General features: G+C 40.2%; 3 protein-coding genes across 5 annotated transcripts; all 3 read left to right on the top strand.

The window, feature by feature from the left end:
• The first annotated feature begins 490 nt into the window (after positions 1–490).
• LOC120733870 (serine/threonine-protein kinase pim-1-like) lies at positions 491–6,381 on the top strand. 2 transcript variants are annotated; one of them, XM_040032364.1, is made up of 9 exons: positions 491–1,079; positions 3,372–3,614; positions 3,749–3,901; positions 4,023–4,117; positions 4,243–4,290; positions 4,394–4,612; positions 5,369–5,549; positions 5,636–5,806; positions 5,896–6,381. In XM_040032364.1, the coding sequence occupies exons 1-9, from the start codon at positions 872–874 to the stop codon at positions 5,985–5,987; spliced, it is 1,410 nt and encodes a 469-aa protein (XP_039888298.1). In that variant the 5' UTR covers positions 491–871; the 3' UTR covers positions 5,988–6,381. The 2 variants fall into 2 exon arrangements, with proteins under 2 accessions (XP_039888298.1, XP_039888299.1); XM_040032365.1 differs by lacking the exon at positions 491–1,079 and adding an exon at positions 2,626–2,954.
• Positions 6,382–6,886: 505 nt separating this feature from the next.
• LOC120733869 (serine/threonine-protein kinase pim-1-like) lies at positions 6,887–11,434 on the top strand. 2 transcript variants are annotated; one of them, XM_040032361.1, is made up of 9 exons: positions 6,887–7,119; positions 8,466–8,708; positions 8,843–8,995; positions 9,117–9,211; positions 9,337–9,384; positions 9,488–9,706; positions 10,422–10,602; positions 10,689–10,859; positions 10,949–11,434. In XM_040032361.1, exons 1-9 carry the CDS (start codon positions 6,912–6,914, stop codon positions 11,038–11,040), a joined length of 1,410 nt encoding a protein of 469 aa, XP_039888295.1. In that variant the 5' UTR covers positions 6,887–6,911; the 3' UTR covers positions 11,041–11,434. The 2 variants fall into 2 exon arrangements, with proteins under 2 accessions (XP_039888295.1, XP_039888297.1); XM_040032363.1 differs by lacking the exon at positions 6,887–7,119 and adding an exon at positions 7,857–8,048.
• Positions 11,435–12,769: 1,335 nt separating this feature from the next.
• Positions 12,770–16,528, top strand: LOC120733868 (serine/threonine-protein kinase pim-1-like). The gene is made up of 9 exons (XM_040032360.1): positions 12,770–13,101; positions 13,519–13,761; positions 13,896–14,048; positions 14,170–14,264; positions 14,390–14,437; positions 14,541–14,759; positions 15,516–15,696; positions 15,783–15,953; positions 16,043–16,528. Exons 1-9 carry the CDS (start codon positions 13,041–13,043, stop codon positions 16,132–16,134), a joined length of 1,263 nt encoding a protein of 420 aa, XP_039888294.1. The 5' UTR covers positions 12,770–13,040; the 3' UTR covers positions 16,135–16,528.
• The last annotated feature ends 3,394 nt before the right edge of the window (positions 16,529–19,922 follow it).

Below are 19,922 nucleotides of genomic sequence, written 5' to 3'. Positions count from 1 at the left end.
TATATATACACACATACATATACACACACACACATATATATATATATATATATATATATATACACACATATATATACGTGTATATCACTACAAAGATTAACCTACATTGGTCCTAATACCAGTTTGATATCAGCAAACACCGAGAGCATGCATATGACACCACAGCCATGCTATCGTTGCAAACACTGATAACAGCATAAATTGAATTAAATCAGGACTTGATGAGACCTTTCGAGTATCACTAGAAATATTATAAACAGTCGTCTCCGTACCACAGTTTGCTATCAGTAAACACCAACGGCATTCATTGATAGCATAGCACATCCATGTTAGCAGTCTAATAATTTTTTTTGCATATGAAACCAGAGGAGTTGTACTTACATCTTATGCCATCAGCTTGTCCTAGGTCACGGTTTCCTTCCACATATAGCTTTGCAAAAATTGCATAAAAAGCGCTTTCAGTAACAAAAACATAAGATTCCAGAAACACGCTTTGCCGATCCGATCAGCTGTTCGTATTCCAGATGTATTTAATTTTCAATCAAGATGGCAGAGCTGTAATCATGCTCTAAAATTATATATTGTAATATGAAAATTGTAAAGTTACTTAACCTGTGAGTCCTTGGTAAAGACATTCTCTTCAAAGTGAACGCTGCAAAGATGAGATGCAAGTTTCAAGTACAGTACATTTCAAGTACATCCTTCTTATGTTAGCTAGCCACTAGTTCAGTCTCTGTGCTACACCATCACCTACAGGACAACTGCAAAAAACAAACAAACAACAACAACAAAGAATAAAAAAACAAAACATGTAGTTAAGATGATGGTTTTTTAATTAGCTGCTGTAAAACAATGTAATAACAATAAATAAATGCAACATGACATTAACTGCTTTTTAGGCAAGTACTTTATGTACTTTTGGAGAACTGTTAGATCATCCATGTTTTCTACAGTCATTGGTTTGCTGGACAAAGTGGCCCACCCGAGGGGTCCCCTGCCGTCAACCAGCAAGCCATCCTGGCTGAGGATCATCTGGTTGCCAGGGCAGAAGGAGCAGAGCATGCCAGGCAGTCATGGAGGTACAGCATTCTAATAAGGTGTCAAGGGGGTATACACCAGGCTTTGGTGGACACGGGCTGCACACAGCTCCTGGTTCACCAAACCCCGCTTTGCCCCGGGACATTATTGGTGTTGCAGTGGGTGGAGGTTACATGTGTACATGGGGGCATTCACAGACAAAACACATGGAATAAAGGCTGCAGTCAGTTTGTCCTCTAATTTTAGGAACACGTTGGCAGGGATTTAATAAACTTTTGGGGCAGTATGTGGAGTTCTGATCACGATATTAAGTAGTGTGTAGTGTCTGCGTGGCGCTCAGCGGTGATGCAGGGTTGTCCGACGCCGATTCCGATGATTCGCCCCACAGAAGATTTTCCACTGGTGACACCCTACGCTCAGCCTTTGACAAAGTGATAGAAATTGATGATCACTTCCTGCTGCGTTGACCTACCCTCGCTTTGTACTATTGAATGATCCTAACAGAAAAAAAAAGAGTTAACACTGACTTAATAAAAAAGTGTTATATTTTATCTCAGATAAACTAGTCAGTGTTTATTAGTGTTTGCTCAACTAGAAGTCTTCATAGTAGCATCCACACATCAAGTCTTTAACCCTTTGAAGCCAGTCGGAGCAGGCACGCTCTTTTTTGCGTAACTATTTTTAAATCCCAGTAGCACTGCAACCGCATAAACTAGCGCAATAATATTTTTTGCATATGAAACCGGAGGAGTTGTACTTACATCTTATGCCATCAGCTTGTCCTAAGTCACGGTTTCCTTCCACATAAAGCTTTGGAAAAATTCCATAAAAAGCGCTTGCAGGAACAAAAACATAATATTCCAGAAACACGCTTTGCCGATCTGATCAGCTGTTCGTAACACTTCCCACATTGAAACAGAGGTCAGCGCGAACGATCGCATGTCCACCATTTCCTGCCCGAAACCGGAAGTGACGTCATTTTCGCGGAAAATGTAGTTTTTTACTTGTAAGCCTTAAGAGCCTATACTGGTGTTTTTATAAGTCATGTTTGACTTTATGCTTTTCTGAATAGTTGCTGGGATGCTTAGAACTCGAATTGCACTGCTTAAAATAGTTTATTTTGATGCACATGCTGTTTTCTTTGCAAATTTGCATCATAGGATTGTTTTTCGTTTTTCCTGCAGTATATAAAAATTGGTGTATCTCAAAAATAAAACTATGAAGACACTCAAAATAAATTTCCTGTTGTTCTAAACTATTTTTTGCAACTTTTTTGTATTTAAAGTTTTGAGGGATAAGCCTCTTAAATTTCTCCAAGTAGAAATATATGTAAAAAGACAAAAACGATTTTCAATGTTTTTGTAGTTTATTGCACTTTTTTGTTTTAATGTAGTTACTATGGACTTAATGCATACATATTATTAAAATATGGGCTATAACAGTTGTATTGATGTATAGCAACTTGAAATGCTCCCAAAAATGGCACTACAGCATGTAAAAATATAAAGTAAGCTCTGGCGGACTTGGTTCTGTGGTAGGTCTTAAAGGGTTAAACAAATAATGAAAGGACAATGAAAGAAAGTTTAATGTGAAATTACTGAATTATATGAAATATTATGGCTTTGTCTGCCAGAGTGTTTTTCTTTAAACTACTTGGGACACTGCCTTTTAGTGATGTCACTAAAAGGAAAGGTTCTAATGTTGTGTTGCCATAGTCTCCGGAGTTTACTTTTAAAGCTCACTTACAGAACTGACTTATACAGCTTAGTTAGAAAAGTCAAGCATCCAGACATTTGAAGGACTATTCACTCATTAAGGTGACATTTTCTATTTTAAAAGTTCTCAAAAACTTAAGATGAAAAAGGAAACAAGAAAAGTTACGACTGAGGCAGATAAGAAAGATCCAGGAGATCAAAGTAAGTAAAAAAAAGAAAAATCCCCCAAATAACAGAATCTACATTTCTAACAATGTTGAGGCTCTGTGTATAAAACGATTCATTTTTAGAGGATTTAAATCCTGGTTTTGATTGAAACTAACCTAAGTGCAACATGTCTAATCAAAGAAAGGTTACTGGGGCACTTTGTCTTTTGGTAAAATAATGTGACAAGTTTATTCTTGGACTGAGCAGTGAAAACAGAGCAACAAGTGTCATCAGTATCTAGACTTAGTAGACCTAGTATGGACTCGTGTTGGTGTGTTTTTTATCAAAAGGATAAACTTGTTATTATATTGTAAGCAATACTAATTTAAAATTCAGTGACATCAAAATCCTTCTAGTCCTGATGTCGAGCGCTCTTTTTCACTAATGTGTTGTTGTTGTTGTTGTTTATAGATTGTAAGAGCAGGATGGCTAAAAGAAAGGCCAGTCCTGAAAAAACGACCCCCATAAAAAGAAGGAGGGTCTCTGAGCAGGCTGGTCCTTCCACCAGCTCAGATGCTCATGTGGTCAGGGGAGTCAAGCGAAAGGTCCAACAAGATCAAGCGGGGACAGCCAATACAGCAAAGAAGCGTAAACTTCTTGACCATGTGAGCGGTGACAAGGGGCAGGCATCTTCCTGGTTGGACACTGGTAAAGGTAGGCTAATTAGTTGAGTGAGGGGTAGATTAAGTGTACATCTGGTTGCTAGTTTGAAGATATTAGTGTTTGGGAGATATTTGTGTCTATTATCTAATAAGCTGACGTGCTTTTGGTGTTTTCCACATCTGCAGACTGCAGCATAGAGATTTCAGAGAGCTGCAGTAAAAACAAAAAGGCTGGCAAAAGGAAAGCTGCGGGAGACACCAGGGACCCACCTAAGAAAAAGAAAGTGGACCAGGACAAAACCAAAACTGTTGCCAAAAAGTCAGTGGCTGAACAGAAACGTAAGTAGCAAGCAGCTTGGCTTTTATATTCAGGTGAAGAGCAAAATGAACATTTAGGGTACAGCAGAGAGTAATTTGTGTGACAGCTGTAGTAAAACCCAATTTGTGTTTGTCTGTTTAGGTGACTTCCAAGCGAGATACGTGGAGGAGCAGCGGCTTGGAGAAGGAGGATGCGGAGCAGTGTTTGCTGGCTACCGCATAAAGGATCATTTACCAGTAAGTGTTCAGATGGTGGTAGCAAGACAGGCAGTAACGCAGATAAGGGATAATATCGTAAGCTGTTTTACACCTTTAATTATGTCATACTGAGGAAATGCTCATCAATGCCCTGTGTCTTTTAGGTGGCCATCAAACACATCCCAAGGGGGAACGTGTACTGCAAAGTGAAGGTAAATGTGCAAGACTTGAATTGTTTTTACATTAGTGGATTGCATGCAGCGTTCACCTGTGGAACGTCTGTGCCTCATCATCCACTTTGTTGAAATATTTCAGGATGATAACGGGAAGAATGTGTCAGTGGAAGTTGCCATCATGCTGAAGCTTGCAGCTGAAGCAGATGGATCAGTGGAAACATCAGCCCCAGTGTCTCTGTTGGAGTGGTTTGACTTTGGCAGAGAGCTGATCCTGGTGATGGAGAGACCTGTCCCCGCTGTGGACCTGGATAAATACATAGAAGAAAATGGAGGATTTTTGCCAGAGGACAAGGCCAAGGCAAGTTGACTTGCCTTAGAAGAGTCTTAGACTGTACATCATTCAATCAAAGCACAGAGTATTAGAGAAACATTAACCCATTGATTGATTATTGTCTTTTTCATCGTTTCCAGGTAGGGCTGGGCTATATCATACCGTTCATGGTAATACCGGTGTAATTTTGGGCAACGATAGGAAAATGAAATATCACGATAGAATATGGGTAAAACGCGCATGCGCAGTGCCTTTGTTTACATACGCACATGGCGGTGACCCCGCATGAATTCTGGTTGTGTTTACTGACCTCAAAACGATTTTATGTACACGGCGACTTTGCTAAGCTACAAAGCCGCACCGCTCGATGGATTGTCGGAGCATTACGGCTATCGTAGGCAGGCGCCTGGCGGAGTGATACGTACTGCACCTCAACATTATATTACCGTATTGTGTGTGTATAACCTCTTTTTAAGTTTTGTGGATATTATACATGGTTATGCTGAGGATATGTCGGCCAATTTCCACTGGAAATGCCTTTTGGTTAAACTGTCAGCAAGGAATTTGCACTGTTACATTTTTATATAACTTTAATGGACATAAAAAAACAGCTGCTTGTTTAAGTGAAAATACATTGATGGGGTTTTTTGCACTAATAAAATTGTGGAGTTGTAAAGTATTTTGTCTAGTGTCAATTATATCGTCAGTTATATCGTTATCGCAACTTTTCAAATGTATATCGTGATAAATATTTTTGGTCATATCGCCCTGCTCTATTTCCAGGTCATTCTGAAGCAGCTGGTTGATGCTGCGAAGCACCTGGAGGATAGACACATCTTTCACCGGGACATCAAGAGTGAGAACATTCTAATTGAGACCGGCTCAGATGTACCGCGTGTTCGTATCATCGACTTTGGACTGAGCTGCTTTGTTAAGGAGCGGTCGCAGTACCGCGTCTTCTATGGTAACATATTCTGCTCTTGCTCTTCACAGATGTCACAATTTTCGCCTTTTGTTTTAGAAGAAATTGCAATTGTGTCTGTTTATTAGGTACAGAAATTTACTCCCCTCCCGAGTGGTACAGGCGCAGTTGCTACAGGTGTGGACCCACCACGGTATGGCAAATGGGAGTGGTTCTGTACGAAGCGCTTCATGCGGGGGACTTTAACACCACGAGCTTCCTCAAAAAGCGCCTGAAATTCAAAAGACGTCTGTCCAAAAGTAAGAAAACGTCACACTTCAAGACTGACTGATGGCTTGGACCACTGGAACTATCATCTTCGTGTTTTTTCTCTTTCCTTTCTTTCCAGACTGCCGGGATTTCTTGGACGCGTGTTTAACCAAAGTCCCGGAGACGCGGCCGACGCTGGAGGACCTACAGCATCACACTTGGCTGAGATAAGCATATCACACACACACACAAACACACACAATTCAGACGTTATCATTTATGTGTGATGTATGAATTACCTTGCTTTTTTTCAGGAAATATTTTTTTTAATTGGCCCACTTTAAATTTCAGTGTTTTGGAATTCCTGTAACCCCCCCAGCCATCCCAGGAAAGGGGATCTCTCTTTGAATGGGCTTTCCCGAGGTTTCTTCCCGTCAATCTGGCCCCCCCAGGGGAGTTTTTCCTCGTCTTCATAGAGAGCTTGGGCTGGGTCAGGAGCTCCATCAAAACTGTCTTTATTTAATTACTCTAATGTAATCATATACTTTAAAGTAATCAAATAAAAGACAGTAAAAATCTGAAGACTTGAAGTAAACTTCCATTAAAATAAAACTTGTTTAATTCATCTTTGCTGAGGATACTGTGTTATTACTATTTCACTTACATCTTATGCCATCAGCTTGTCCTAGGTCACGGTTTCCTTCCACATATAGCTTTGCAAAAATTGCATAAAAAGCGCTTTCAGTAACAAAAACATAATATTCCAGAAACACGCTTTGCCGATCCGATCAGCTGTTCGTATTCCAGATGTATTTAATTTTCAATCAAGATGGCAGAGCTGTAATCATGCTCTAAAATTATATATTGTAATATGAAAATTGTAAAGTTACTTAACCTGTGAGTCCTTGGTAAAGACATTCTCTTCAAAGTGAACGCTGCAAAGATGAGATGCAAGTTTCAAGTACAGTACATTTCAAGTACATCCTTCTTATGTTAGCTAGCCACTAGTTCAGTCTCTGTGCTACACCATCACCTACAGGACAACTGCAAAAAAACAAACAAACAACAACAACAAAGAATAAAAAAACAAAACATGTAGTTAAGATGATGTTTTTTTAATTAGCTGCTGTAAAACAATGTAATAACAATAAATAAATGCAACATGACATTAACTGCTTTTTAGGCAAGTACTTTATGTACTTTTGGAGAACTGTTAGATCATCCATGTTTTCTACAGTCATTGGTTTGCTGGACAAAGTGGCCCACCCGAGGGGTCCCCTGCCGTCAACCAGCAAGCCACCCTGGCTGAGGATCATCTGGTTGCCAGGGCAGAAGGAGCAGAGCATGCCAGGCAGTCATGGAGGTACAGGCGTCCATGAGTATAGGCCTTAAGAGCCTATACTGGTGTTTTTATAAGTCATGTTTGACTTTATGCTTTTCTGAATAGTTGCTGGGATGCTTAGAACTCGAATTGCACTGCTTAAAATAGTTTATTTTGATGCACATGCTGTTTTCTTTGCAAATTTGCATCATAGGATTGTTTTTCGTTTTTCCTGCAGTATATAAAAATTGGTGTATCTCAAAAATAAAACTATGAAGACACTCAAAATAAATTTCCTGTTGTTGTAAACTATTTTTTGCAACTTTTTTGTATTTAAAGTTTTGAGGGATAAGCCTCTTAAATTTCTCCAAGTAGAAATATATGTAAAAAAAACAAAAACGATTTTCAATGTTTTTGTAGTTTATTGCACTTTTTTGTTTTAATGTAGTTACTATGGACTTAATGCATACATATTATTAAAATATGGGCTATAACAGTTGTATTGATGTATAGCAACTTGAAATGCTCCCAAAAATGGCACTACAGCATGTAAAAATATAAAGTAAGCTCTGGCGGACTTGGTTCTGTGGTAGGTCTTAAAGGGTTAAACAAATAATGAAAGGATAATGAAAGAAAGTTTAATGTGAAATTACTGAATTATATGAAATATTATGGCTTTGTCTGCCAGAGTGTTTTTCTTTAAACTACTTGGGACACTGCCTTTTAGTGATGTCACTAAAAGGAAAGGTTCTAATGTTGTGTTGCCATAGTCTCCGGAGTTTACTTTTAAAGCTCACTTACAGAACTGACTTATACAGCTTAGTTAGAAAAGTCAAGCATCCAGACATTTGAAGGACTATTCACTCATTAAGGTGACATTTTCTATTTTAAAAGTTCTCAAAAACTTAAGATGAAAAAGGAAACAAGAAAAGTTACGACTGAGGCAGATAAGAAAGATCCAGGAGATCAAAGTAAGTAAAAAAAAGAAAAATCCCCCAAATAACAGAATCTACATTTCTAACAATGTTGAGGCTCTGTGTATAAAACGATTCATTTTTAGAGGATTTAAATCCTGGTTTTGATTGAAACTAACCTAAGTGCAACATGTCTAATCAAAGAAAGGTTACTGGGGCACTTTGTCTTTTGGTAAAATAATGTGACAAGTTTATTCTTGGACTGAGCAGTGAAAACAGAGCAACAAGTGTCATCAGTATCTAGACTTAGTAGACCTAGTATGGACTCGTGTTGGTGTGTTTTTTATCAAAAGGATAAACTTGTTATTATATTGTAAGCAATACTAATTTAAAATTCAGTGACATCAAAATCCTTCTAGTCCTGATGTCGAGCGCTCTTTTTCACTAATGTGTTGTTGTTGTTGTTGTTTATAGATTGTAAGAGCAGGATGGCTAAAAGAAAGGCCAGTCCTGAAAAAACGACCCCCATAAAAAGAAGGAGGGTCTCTGAGCAGGCTGGTCCTTCCACCAGCTCAGATGCTCATGTGGTCAGGGGAGTCAAGCGAAAGGTCCAACAAGATCAAGCGGGGACAGCCAATACAGCAAAGAAGCGTAAACTTCTTGACCATGTGAGCGGTGACAAGGGGCAGGCATCTTCCTGGTTGGACACTGGTAAAGGTAGGCTAATTAGTTGAGTGAGGGGTAGATTAAGTGTACATCTGGTTGCTAGTTTGAAGATATTAGTGTTTGGGAGATATTTGTGTCTATTATCTAATAAGCTGACGTGCTTTTGGTGTTTTCCACATCTGCAGACTGCAGCATAGAGATTTCAGAGAGCTGCAGTAAAAACAAAAAGGCTGGCAAAAGGAAAGCTGCGGGAGACACCAGGGACCCACCTAAGAAAAAGAAAGTGGACCAGGACAAAACCAAAACTGTTGCCAAAAAGTCAGTGGCTGAACAGAAACGTAAGTAGCAAGCAGCTTGGCTTTTATATTCAGGTGAAGAGCAAAATGAACATTTAGGGTACAGCAGAGAGTAATTTGTGTGACAGCTGTAGTAAAACCCAATTTGTGTTTGTCTGTTTAGGTGACTTCCAAGCGAGATACGTGGAGGAGCAGCGGCTTGGAGAAGGAGGATGCGGAGCAGTGTTTGCTGGCTACCGCATAAAGGATCATTTACCAGTAAGTGTTCAGATGGTGGTAGTAAGACAGGCAGTAACGCAGATAAGGGATAATATCGTAAGCTGTTTTACACCTTTAATTATGTCATACTGAGGAAATGCTCATCAATGCCCTGTGTCTTTTAGGTGGCCATCAAACACATCCCAAGGGGGAACGTGTACTGCAAAGTGAAGGTAAATGTGCAAGACTTGAATTGTTTTTACATTAGTGGATTGCATGCAGCGTTCACCTGTGGAACGTCTGTGCCTCATCATCCACTTTGTTGAAATATTTCAGGATGATAACGGGAAGAATGTGTCAGTGGAAGTTGCCATCATGCTGAAGCTTGCAGCTGAAGCAGATGGATCAGTGGAAACATCAGCCCCAGTGTCTCTGTTGGAGTGGTTTGACTTTGGCAGAGAGCTGATCCTGGTGATGGAGAGACCTGTCCCCGCTGTGGACCTGGATAAATACATCGAAGAAAATGGAGGATTTTTGCCAGAGGACAAGGCCAAGGCAAGTTGACTTGCCTTAGAAGAGTCTTAGACTGTACATCATTCAATCAAAGCACAGAGTATTAGAGAAACATTAACCCATTGACTGATTATTGTCTTTTTCATCGTTTCCAGGTAATTTTGGGCAACGATAGGAAAATGAAATATCACGATAGAATATGGGTAAAACGCACATGCGCAGTGCCTTTGTTTACATACGCACATGGCGGTGACGCCGCATGAATTCTGGTTGTGTTTACTGACCTCAAAACGATTTTATGTACACGGCGACTTTGCTAAGCTACAAAGCCGCACCGCTCGATGGATTGTCGGAGCATTACGGCTATCGTAGGCAGGCGCCTGGCGGAGTGATACGTACTGCACCTCAACATTATATTACCGTATTGTGTGTGTATAACCTCTTTTTAAGTTTTGTGGATATTATACATGGTTATGCTGAGGATATGTCGGCCAATTTCCACTGGAAATGCCTTTTGGTTAAACTGTCAGCAAGGAATTTGCACTGTTACATTTTTATATAACTTTAATGGACATAAAAAAACAGCTGCTTGTTTAAGTGAAAATACATTGATGGGGTTTTTTGCACTAATAAAATTGTGGAGTTGTAAAGTATTTTGTCTAGTGTCAATTATATCATCAGTTATATCGTTATCGCAACTTTTCAAATGTATATCGTGATAAATATTTTTGGTCATATCGCCCTGCTCTATTTCCAGGTCATTCTGAAGCAGCTGGTTGATGCTGCGAAGCACCTGGAGGATAGACACATCTTTCACCGGGACATCAAGAGTGAGAACATTCTAATTGAGACCGGCTCAGATGTACCGCGTGTTCGTATCATCGACTTTGGACTGAGCTGCTTTGTTAAGGAGCGGTCGCAGTACCGCGTCTTCTATGGTAACATATTCTGCTCTTGCTCTTCACAGATGTCACAATTTTCGCCTTTTGTTTTAGAAGAAATTGCAATTGTGTCTGTTTATTAGGTACAGAAATTTACTCCCCTCCCGAGTGGTACAGGCGCAGTTGCTACAGGTGTGGACCCACCACGGTATGGCAAATGGGAGTGGTTCTGTACGAAGCGCTTCATGCGGGGGACTTTAACACCACGAGCTTCCTCAAAAAGCGCCTGAAATTCAAAAGACGTCTGTCCAAAAGTAAGAAAACGTCACACTTCAAGACTGACTGATGGCTTGGACCACTGGAACTATCATCTTCGTGTTTTTTCTCTTTCCTTTCTTTCCAGACTGCCGGGATTTCTTGGACGCGTGTTTAACCAAAGTCCCGGAGACGCGGCCGACGCTGGAGGACCTACAGCATCACACTTGGCTGAGATAAGCATGTCACACACACACACAAACACACACAATTCAGACGTTATCATTTATGTGTGATGTATGAATTACCTTGCTTTTTTTCAGGAAATATTTTTTTTAATTGGCCCACTTTAAATTTCAGTGTTTTGGAATTCCTGTAACCCCCCCAGCCATCCCAGGAAAGGGGATCTCTCTTTGAATGGGCTTTCCCGAGGTTTCTTCCCGTCAATCTGGCCCCCCCAGGGGAGTTTTTCCTCGTCTTCATAGAGAGCTTGGGCTGGGTCAGGAGCTCCATCAAAACTGTCTTTATTTAATTACTCTAATGTAATCATATACTTTAAAGTAATCAAATAAAAGACAGTAAAAATCTGAAGACTTGAAGTAAACTTCCATTAAAATAAAACTTGTTTAATTCATCTTTGCTGAGGATACTGTGTTATTACTATTTCACTTACATCTTATGCCATCAGCTTGTCCTAGGTCACGGTTTCCTTCCACATATAGCTTTGCAAAAATTGCATAAAAAGCGCTTGCAGTAACAAAAACATAATATTCCAGAAACACGCTTTGCCGATGCGATCAGCTGTTCGTATTCCAGATGTATTTAATTTTCAATCAAGATGGCAGAGCTGTAATCATGCTCTAAAATTATATATTGTAATATGAAAATTGTAAAGTTACTTAACCTGTGAGTCCTTGGTAAAGACATTCTCTTCAAAGTGAACGCTGCAAAGATGAGACGCAAGTTTCAAGTACAGTACATTTCAAGTACATCCTTCTTATGTTAGCTAGCCACTAGTTCAGTCTCTGTGCTACACCATCACCTACAGGACAACTGCAAAAAAAACCAAACAACAACAACAAGAAAGAATAAAAAAACAAAACATGTAGTTAAGATGATGGTTTTTTAATTAGCTGCTGTAAAACAATGTAATAACAATAAATAAATGCAACATGACATTAACTGCTTTTTAGGCAAGTACTTTATGTACTTTTGGAGAACTGTTAGATCATCCATGTTTTCTACAGTCATTGGTTTGCTGGACAAAGTGGCCCACCCAAGGGGTCCCCTGCCGTCAACCAGCAAGCCATCCTGGCTGAGGATCATCTGGTTGCCAGGGCAGAAGGACCAGAGCATGCCAGGCAGTCATGGAGGTACAGGCCTCCATGAGTATAGGCCTTAAGAGCCTATACTGGTGTTTTTATAAGTCATGTTTGACTTTATGCTTTTCTGAATAGTTGCTGGGATGCTTAGAACTCGAATTGCACTGCTTAAAATAGTTTATTTTGATGCACATGCTGTTTTCTTTGCAAATTTGCATCATAGGATTGTTTTTCGTTTTTCCTGCAGTACATAAAAATTGGTGTATCTCAAAAATAAAACTATGAAGACACTCAAAATAAATTTCCTGTTGTTGTAAACTATTTTTTGCAACTTTTTTGTATTTAAAGTTTTGAGGGATAAGCCTCTTAAATTTCTCCAAGTAGAAATATATGTAAAAAAACAAAAACGATTTTCAATGTTTTTGTAGTTTATTGCACTTTTTTGTTTTGATGTAGTTACTATGGACTTAATGCATACATATTATTAAAATATGGGCTATAACAGTTGTATTGATGTATAGCAACTTGAAATGCTCCCAAAAATGGCACTACAGCATGTAAAAATATAAAGTAAGCTCTGGCGGACTTGGTTCTGTGGTAGGTCTTAAAGGGTTAAACAAATAATGAAAGGATAATGAAAGAAAGTTTAATGTGAAATTACTGAATTATATGAAATATTATGGCTTTGTCTGCCAGAGTGTTTTTCTTTAAACTACTTGGGACACTGCCTTTTAGTGATGTCACTAAAAGGAAAGGTTCTAATGTTGTGTTGCCATAGTCTCCGGAGTTTACTTTTAAAGCTCACTTACAGAACTGACTTATACAGCTTAGTTAGAAAAGTCAAGCATCCAGACATTTGAAGGACTATTCACTCATTAAGGTGACATTTTCTATTTTAAAAGTTCTCAAAAACTTAAGATGAAAAAGGAAACAAGAAAAGTTACGACTGAGGCAGATAAGAAAGATCCAGGAGATCAAAGTAAGTAAAAAAAAGAAAAATCCCCCAAATAACAGAATCCTCATTTCTAACAATGTTGAGGCTCTGTGTATAAAACGATTCATTTTTAGAGGATTTAAATCCTGGTTTTGATTGAAACTAACCTAAGTGCAACATGTCTAATCAAAGAAAGGTTACTGGGGCACTTTGTCTTTTGGTAAAATAATGTGACAAGTTTATTCTTGGACTGAGCAGTGAAAACAGAGCAACAAGTGTCATCAGTATCTAGACTTAGTAGACCTAGTATGGACTCGTGTTGGTGTGTTTTTTATCAAAAGGATAAACTTGTTATTATATTGTAAGCAATACTAATTTAAAATTCAGTGACATCAAAATCCTTCTAGTCCTGATGTCGAGCGCTCTTTTTCACTAATGTGTTGTTGTTGTTGTTGTTTATAGATTGTAAGAGCAGGATGGCTAAAAGAAAGGCCAGTCCTGAAAAAACGACCCCCATAAAAAGAAGGAGGGTCTCTGAGCAGGCTGGTCCTTCCACCAGCTCAGATGCTCATGTGGTCAGGGGAGTCAAGCGAAAGGTCCAACAAGATCAAGCGGGGACAGCCAATACAGCAAAGAAGCGTAAACTTCTTGACCATGTGAGCGGTGACAAGGGGCAGGCATCTTCCTGGTTGGACACTGGTAAAGGTAGGCTAATTAGTTGAGTGAGGGGTAGATTAAGTGTACATCTGGTTGCTAGTTTGAAGATATTAGTGTTTGGGAGATATTTGTGTCTATTATCTAATAAGCTGACGTGCTTTTGGTGTTTTCCACATCTGCAGACTGCAGCATAGAGATTTCAGAGAGCTGCAGTAAAAACAAAAAGGCTGGCAAAAGGAAAGCTGCGGGAGACACCAGGGACCCACCTAAGAAAAAGAAAGTGGACCAGGACAAAAGCAAAACTGTTGCCAAAAAGTCAGTGGCTGAACAGAAACGTAAGTAGCAAGCAGCTTGGCTTTTATATTCAGGTGAAGAGCAAAATGAACATTTAGGGTACAGCAGAGAGTAATTTGTGTGACAGCTGTAGTAAAACCCAATTTGTGTTTGTCTGTTTAGGTGACTTCCAAGCGAGATACGTGGAGGAGCAGCGGCTTGGAGAAGGAGGATGCGGAGCAGTGTTTGCTGGCTACCGCATAAAGGATCATTTACCAGTAAGTGTTCAGATGGTGGTAGTAAGACAGGCAGTAACGCAGATAAGGGATAATATCGTAAGCTGTTTTACACCTTTAATTATGTCATACTGAGGAAATGCTCATCAATGCCCTGTGTCTTTTAGGTGGCCATCAAACACATCCCAAGGGGGAACGTGTACTGCAAAGTGAAGGTAAATGTGCAAGACTTGAATTGTTTTTACATTAGTGGATTGCATGCAGCGTTCACCTGTGGAACGTCTGTGCCTCATCATCCACTTTGTTGAAATATTTCAGGATGATAACGGGAAGAATGTGTCAGTGGAAGTTGCCATCATGCTGAAGCTTGCAGCTGAAGCAGATGGATCAGTGGAAACATCAGCCCCAGTGTCTCTGTTGGAGTGGTTTGACTTTGGCAGAGAGCTGATCCTGGTGATGGAGAGACCTGTCCCCGCTGTGGACCTGGATAAATACATCGAAGAAAATGGAGGATTTTTGCCAGAGGACAAGGCCAAGGCAAGTTGACTTGCCTTAGAAGAGTCTTAGACTGTACATCATTCAATCAAAGCACAGAGTATTAGAGAAACATTAACCCATTGATTGATTATTGTCTTTTTCATCGTTTCCAGGTAGGGCTGGGCTATATCATACCGTTCATGGTAATACCGGTGTAATTTTGGGCAACGATAGGAAAATGAAATATCACGATAGAATATGGGTAAAACGCACATGCGCAGTGCCTTTGTTTACATACGCACATGGCGGTGACGCCGCATGAATTCTGGTTGTGTTTACTGACCTCAAAACGATTTTATGTACACGGCGACTTTGCTAAGCTACAAAGCCGCACCGCTCGATGGATTGTCGGAGCATTACGGCTATCGTAGGCAGGCGCCTGGCGGAGTGATACGTACTGCACCTCAACATTATATTACCGTATTGTGTGTGTATAACCTCTTTTTAAGTTTTGTGGATATTATACATGGTTATGCTGAGGATATGTCGGCCAATTTCCACTGGAAATGCCTTTTGGTTAAACTGTCAGCAAGGAATTTGCACTGTTACATTTTTATATAACTTTAATGGACATAAAAAAACAGCTGCTTGTTTAAGTGAAAATACATTGATGGGGTTTTTTGCACTAATAAAATTGTGGAGTTGTAAAGTATTTTGTCTAGTGTCAATTATATCGTCAGTTATATCGTTATCGCAACTTTTCAAATGTATATCGTGATAAATATTTTTGGTCATATCGCCCTGCTCTATTTCCAGGTCATTCTGAAGCAGCTGGTTGATGCTGCGAAGCACCTGGAGGATAGACACATCTTTCACCGGGACATCAAGAGTGAGAACATTCTAATTGAGACCGGCTCAGATGTACCGCGTGTTCGTATCATCGACTTTGGACTGAGCTGCTTTGTTAAGGAGCGGTCGCAGTACCGCGTCTTCTATGGTAACATATTCTGCTCTTGCTCTTCACAGATGTCACAATTTTCGCCTTTTGTTTTAGAAGAAATTGCAATTGTGTCTGTTTATTAGGTACAGAAATTTACTCCCCTCCCGAGTGGTACAGGCGCAGTTGCTACAGGTGTGGACCCACCACGGTATGGCAAATGGGAGTGGTTCTGTACGAAGCGCTTCATGCGGGGGACTTTAACACCACGAGCTTCCTCAAAAAGCGCCTGAAATTCAAAAGACGTCTGTCCAAAAGTAAGAAAACGTCACACTTCAAGACTGACTGATGGCTTGGACCACTGGAACTATCATCTTCATGTTTTTTCTCTTTCCTTTCTTTCCAGACTGCCGGGATTTCTTGGACGCGTGTTTAACCAAAGTCCCGGAGACGCGGCCGACGCTGGAGGACCTACAGCATCACACTTGGCTGAGATAAGCATATCACACACACACACAAACACACACAATTCAGACGTTATCATTTATGTGTGATGTATGAATTACCTTGCTTTTTTTCAGGAAATATTTTTTTTAATTGGCCCACTTTAAATTTCAGTGTTTTGGAATTCCTGTAACCCCCCCAGCCATCCCAGGAAAGGGGATCTCTCTTTGAATGGGCTTTCCCGAGGTTTCTTCCCGTCAATCTGGCCCCCCCAGGGGAGTTTTTCCTCGTCTTCATAGAGAGCTTGGGCTGGGTCAGGAGCTCCATCAAAACTGTCTTTATTTAATTACTCTAATGTAATCATATACTTTAAAGTAATCAAATAAAAGACAGTAAAAATCTGAAGACTTGAAGTAAACTTCCATTAAAATAAAACTTGTTTAATTCATCTTTGCTGAGGATACTGTGTTATTACTATTTCAAGGATTATGTCAGAACCGGTGCCTTTATGGCACCGGATACTGGTACCCATCCCTACCCATCACTAGGGAACAGAACAAACCAGACATCAATTACAACAAAAATGACACTGACCCAGCCAGCATAACTTGTCTGCCTTAAGAAATGTTTAGCAATATTACAAATTGGGTGATATGCCTAAAAGTAGCTTCTCATGTGTTCAGCATTGTCAAAGGCTACATTTTAATTAAAACCACAATCTAGTAATGTTCTGTCTTTAACCTTCCTAATTTGTTTTTTGTCCTAACCTAACACTAAATTGCCAGTGAAAACAAAAGTTACATAAATAAAGAAAAGTAAAGAAAATTACGGTCTCACGCAGGAGTCAAACCCTAGTTTCTAAATGATGTCAGTAATAGGAAATTCTATCTTTAAAAAAAACAAATTGTTACACCACTTTGTCAGCCTCGCTGGCATCAAGAATCATTAGTATTACTCCTATGCTAAAGCTTTAGTAGAAGTTGCACATCAGTTGGTGTCCCCGCCCCTTATCCCCCTTAAAATCCTAGCTTGAAGATGCAGAATTTGCTTCCTATTAATATGGATGTCATTCATGAAGGTAATACCCAAGCAAATAGCAATTTTATTATGATCTGTGCTGCAGTTGTAAGACCTGGCACTCGAATCCTTCCTAAAACCCTCTCCCCACTCCCTACTGACATTGTCGTGATGCTTTCTCACTGCAGTCATGCAGTTTATTCTATAAAAACGGTGTGTTCACACCGAACGCGATAGACGCGAACAGAGCGTCAGGTTTACATGTAAAGTCAATGGAAAAGCACGATGACCCGCGATTGCGGCTCCCGCGAAAATTCGGAAGCAGATTTGCGTCGCCAAAACACCTGAAACGCGTGTCAGTCTAGCGCGTTTGGAGCGTTTGACTCGCGAAAAAAACCACGCGCCTGAGTTTTTGTGTTGCATTTTGTGCATACGCGCGTTACGCGTCTACCGCTCGAGTTGGAAAAATCTGAACTCCAGCGTCAAATCGCACCGCGACAACCAATCAGGAGCCTGTTGACGTGGCTGTCACCTAGGTCAAAGGGGCAGATCCAGCCAAAGCCCTTCATTCTTCAATGGAAGGAAGGCTAATCAACGCCGTAGCAAACAACCTGGAGCTGTACGACACCAGCTGCTTTCTGTACCGAGACAGGAATATAAAGGACCGAGCTTGGAGGAAGGTATGTAAAGAGATCGGGCAACCTGATAAGTTCATTCATTTCTCTTTTGAAAGTTTTCACTGACCAGGGGAAGCCGCACAAAAGCTAGCAAGCCACCGCTATTTTCCCACTGACGTACAAATACCGTTCTGCTTTTATGCATTTTGTCATATAGGAATATATTTTGTTTATTAATAAACAGCACACAGTGGTCCCGCTGTTCATCCGTCACTGCTTCGCTTTTTCGCTGATTTTCTTTTTCTTTTCTTTGCACCGTACAGCATTGCATTCTGCAGCCTGATTGACAAATCTCCTTCGTGTTGTGTCTCCTGCGCTTGCCAAATTTATCATGTTTGGTTTTGATAATAGAAAAAACAGCACAAAAATACCCATAACTATGAGCCTCGTTTGGAAATAGACACCTGCACCGCGAGGGAAAAAGGCGCACGAAAGTGGCAGGCAGATGAAGACAAAACGCGGCATAATAATACTTTTACGTTTTGCAATCTACACAGGTTTGCACTTTGAGAATCAATTGTGAGAACTGTGACCAATGTTCATGTGTGTGGGGAAAACAGTGTATACAGTGCGTGACCAGGGGCTAGTTATTCTGAGAACCCCTGCTGCAATAAATGAGGGACCACTGTATATACTTTCTCTGATTATATTCAACATGTTAACATTTAATACTGTATTGATAGAGCCAACTGATTCTGCAGCAGAGCATCCCCTGTTGCTTCTCCTGGCTCCCCAGTCCCTGAGCTCCTGCTGCTGCACCCACAGGTATGTACAGCAAGCACTGATACCTTTTTAGTCGGTGGGATTGCCTTGTGATCACCTTTACTAAATATCTACAACCAATCTGATTATATCCTGTTTTTTTTTTTTTTTTTTTTCCATTTCTTTGTGTTTTGTGCTGTTTTACAGGCCCACAGAGGAGGACGGCTCCGAGGCAGATGAGGGATGGGTTCCAGGGCGGTCCATCGGCGGTGGAGCTGGCCATCCTGCAGTCTCTGAAGAGGCCACACCAGTCTCCAATGGAGCATTTCCTCCTCAGCCATGTTCCTGCTCTGGAGAGCAGCTGGTCCTTTTTATTCCTGTCTCTCTGTAAATTCTTATATTTTATATATTTATGTTTAATGTTTTTCTGTTTGAGAATTTTAATATTATTTCAAATAAATTTTCATAATGACTAATGTCTCAGTTCTACTACACAGCAAATGTTGGCACACGACTTGACACATGTAGAATTTATTTCATATTATACTAATGACAAAATATACTAATACAGTGGGATGCAAAAGTTTGGGCAACCTTGTTAATAGACATTATTTTCCTGTATAAATCGTTGGTTGTTACAATAAAAAATGTCAGTTAAATATATCATACAGGAGACACACACAGTGATATTTGAGAAGTGAAAAGAAGTTTACTGGATTTACAAAAAGTGTGCAATAATTGTTTAAACAAAATCAAGCAGGTGCATAAATTTGGGCACCACAAAAAAAGAAATGGAATAAGTATTTAGTGTATATCAATGTGTGTGTCTCCTATATGATATATGGGGTGCCTTTGTCTGGACGTGCTTCCCATCCAGAGCTCCACAGCAGAGGAAAGTTCCAGCGCTCCTGGAATCCCTCTGTGATGGACCGCCAGTCTCCAGGTGAAGGCACAGCCATGAAGTCGTCCACTAGACAGTCCCAGATGGCCGTCGCTACCTGGGGGGTGATCTGGCTCACCGTGGACACACAGACTCTGTAACTGAACGCTTGGTCGTGAAGGAGTCCCCGGTGACAAGGAACCTGGACAAAATTGTTCAAAATTAGTATTATGTGTACTGCAGTTACAAAATACATTATTCAAATTCACATCAGCTTTAAGTAAATCATGCTAGCTCACAGCATGTGACAATCCCACCACCTCCTTTTTTGTGCTTGTTGCATTACACAGTTTTATATACACACACACGTGTGTGTATATACACACACACACACACACACACACACACACACACACACACACCAGCAGGAGACCACAAAAATGTGTCTCACCATCAGGATTTGAACCCTGACACTGAAGTCAGGCATGCCAGAGAGATTTGGAGACGTTATGAAGGATCAACACTAAATACAGAGATTCTTTGCATACATTTTATCAATAGAAGTC

Source organism: Simochromis diagramma, unplaced genomic scaffold (genome assembly GCF_900408965.1).
Source record: "Simochromis diagramma unplaced genomic scaffold, fSimDia1.1 OVJJ01000216.1, whole genome shotgun sequence".
Taxonomy (NCBI): Eukaryota; Metazoa; Chordata; class Actinopteri; order Cichliformes; family Cichlidae; genus Simochromis; species Simochromis diagramma.
Note: the sequence above shows the minus strand (reverse complement) of the source record. Positions and strands in the feature narration are given on the sequence as shown.

Coding starts and splice junctions, on each gene's coding strand:
- LOC120733868 (XM_040032360.1), top strand. CDS start 13,041: ATGAAAAAGGAAACAAGAAAAGTTACGACTGAGGCAGATAAGAAAGAT. Junction 14,049..14,169: donor GTCAGTGGCTGAACAGAAAC/GTAAGTAGCAAG, acceptor TTGTCTGTTTAG/GTGACTTCCAAGCGAGATAC. Junction 14,265..14,389: donor GCATAAAGGATCATTTACCA/GTAAGTGTTCAG, acceptor TGTGTCTTTTAG/GTGGCCATCAAACACATCCC.
- LOC120733870 (XM_040032364.1), top strand. CDS start 872: ATGCAACATGACATTAACTGCTTTTTAGGCAAGTACTTTATGTACTTT. Junction 3,615..3,748: donor CTGGTTGGACACTGGTAAAG/GTAGGCTAATTA, acceptor CCACATCTGCAG/ACTGCAGCATAGAGATTTCA. Junction 5,550..5,635: donor GCAGTACCGCGTCTTCTATG/GTAACATATTCT, acceptor TCTGTTTATTAG/GTACAGAAATTTACTCCCCT.
- LOC120733869 (XM_040032361.1), top strand. CDS start 6,912: ATGCAACATGACATTAACTGCTTTTTAGGCAAGTACTTTATGTACTTT. Junction 8,996..9,116: donor GTCAGTGGCTGAACAGAAAC/GTAAGTAGCAAG, acceptor TTGTCTGTTTAG/GTGACTTCCAAGCGAGATAC. Junction 10,603..10,688: donor GCAGTACCGCGTCTTCTATG/GTAACATATTCT, acceptor TCTGTTTATTAG/GTACAGAAATTTACTCCCCT.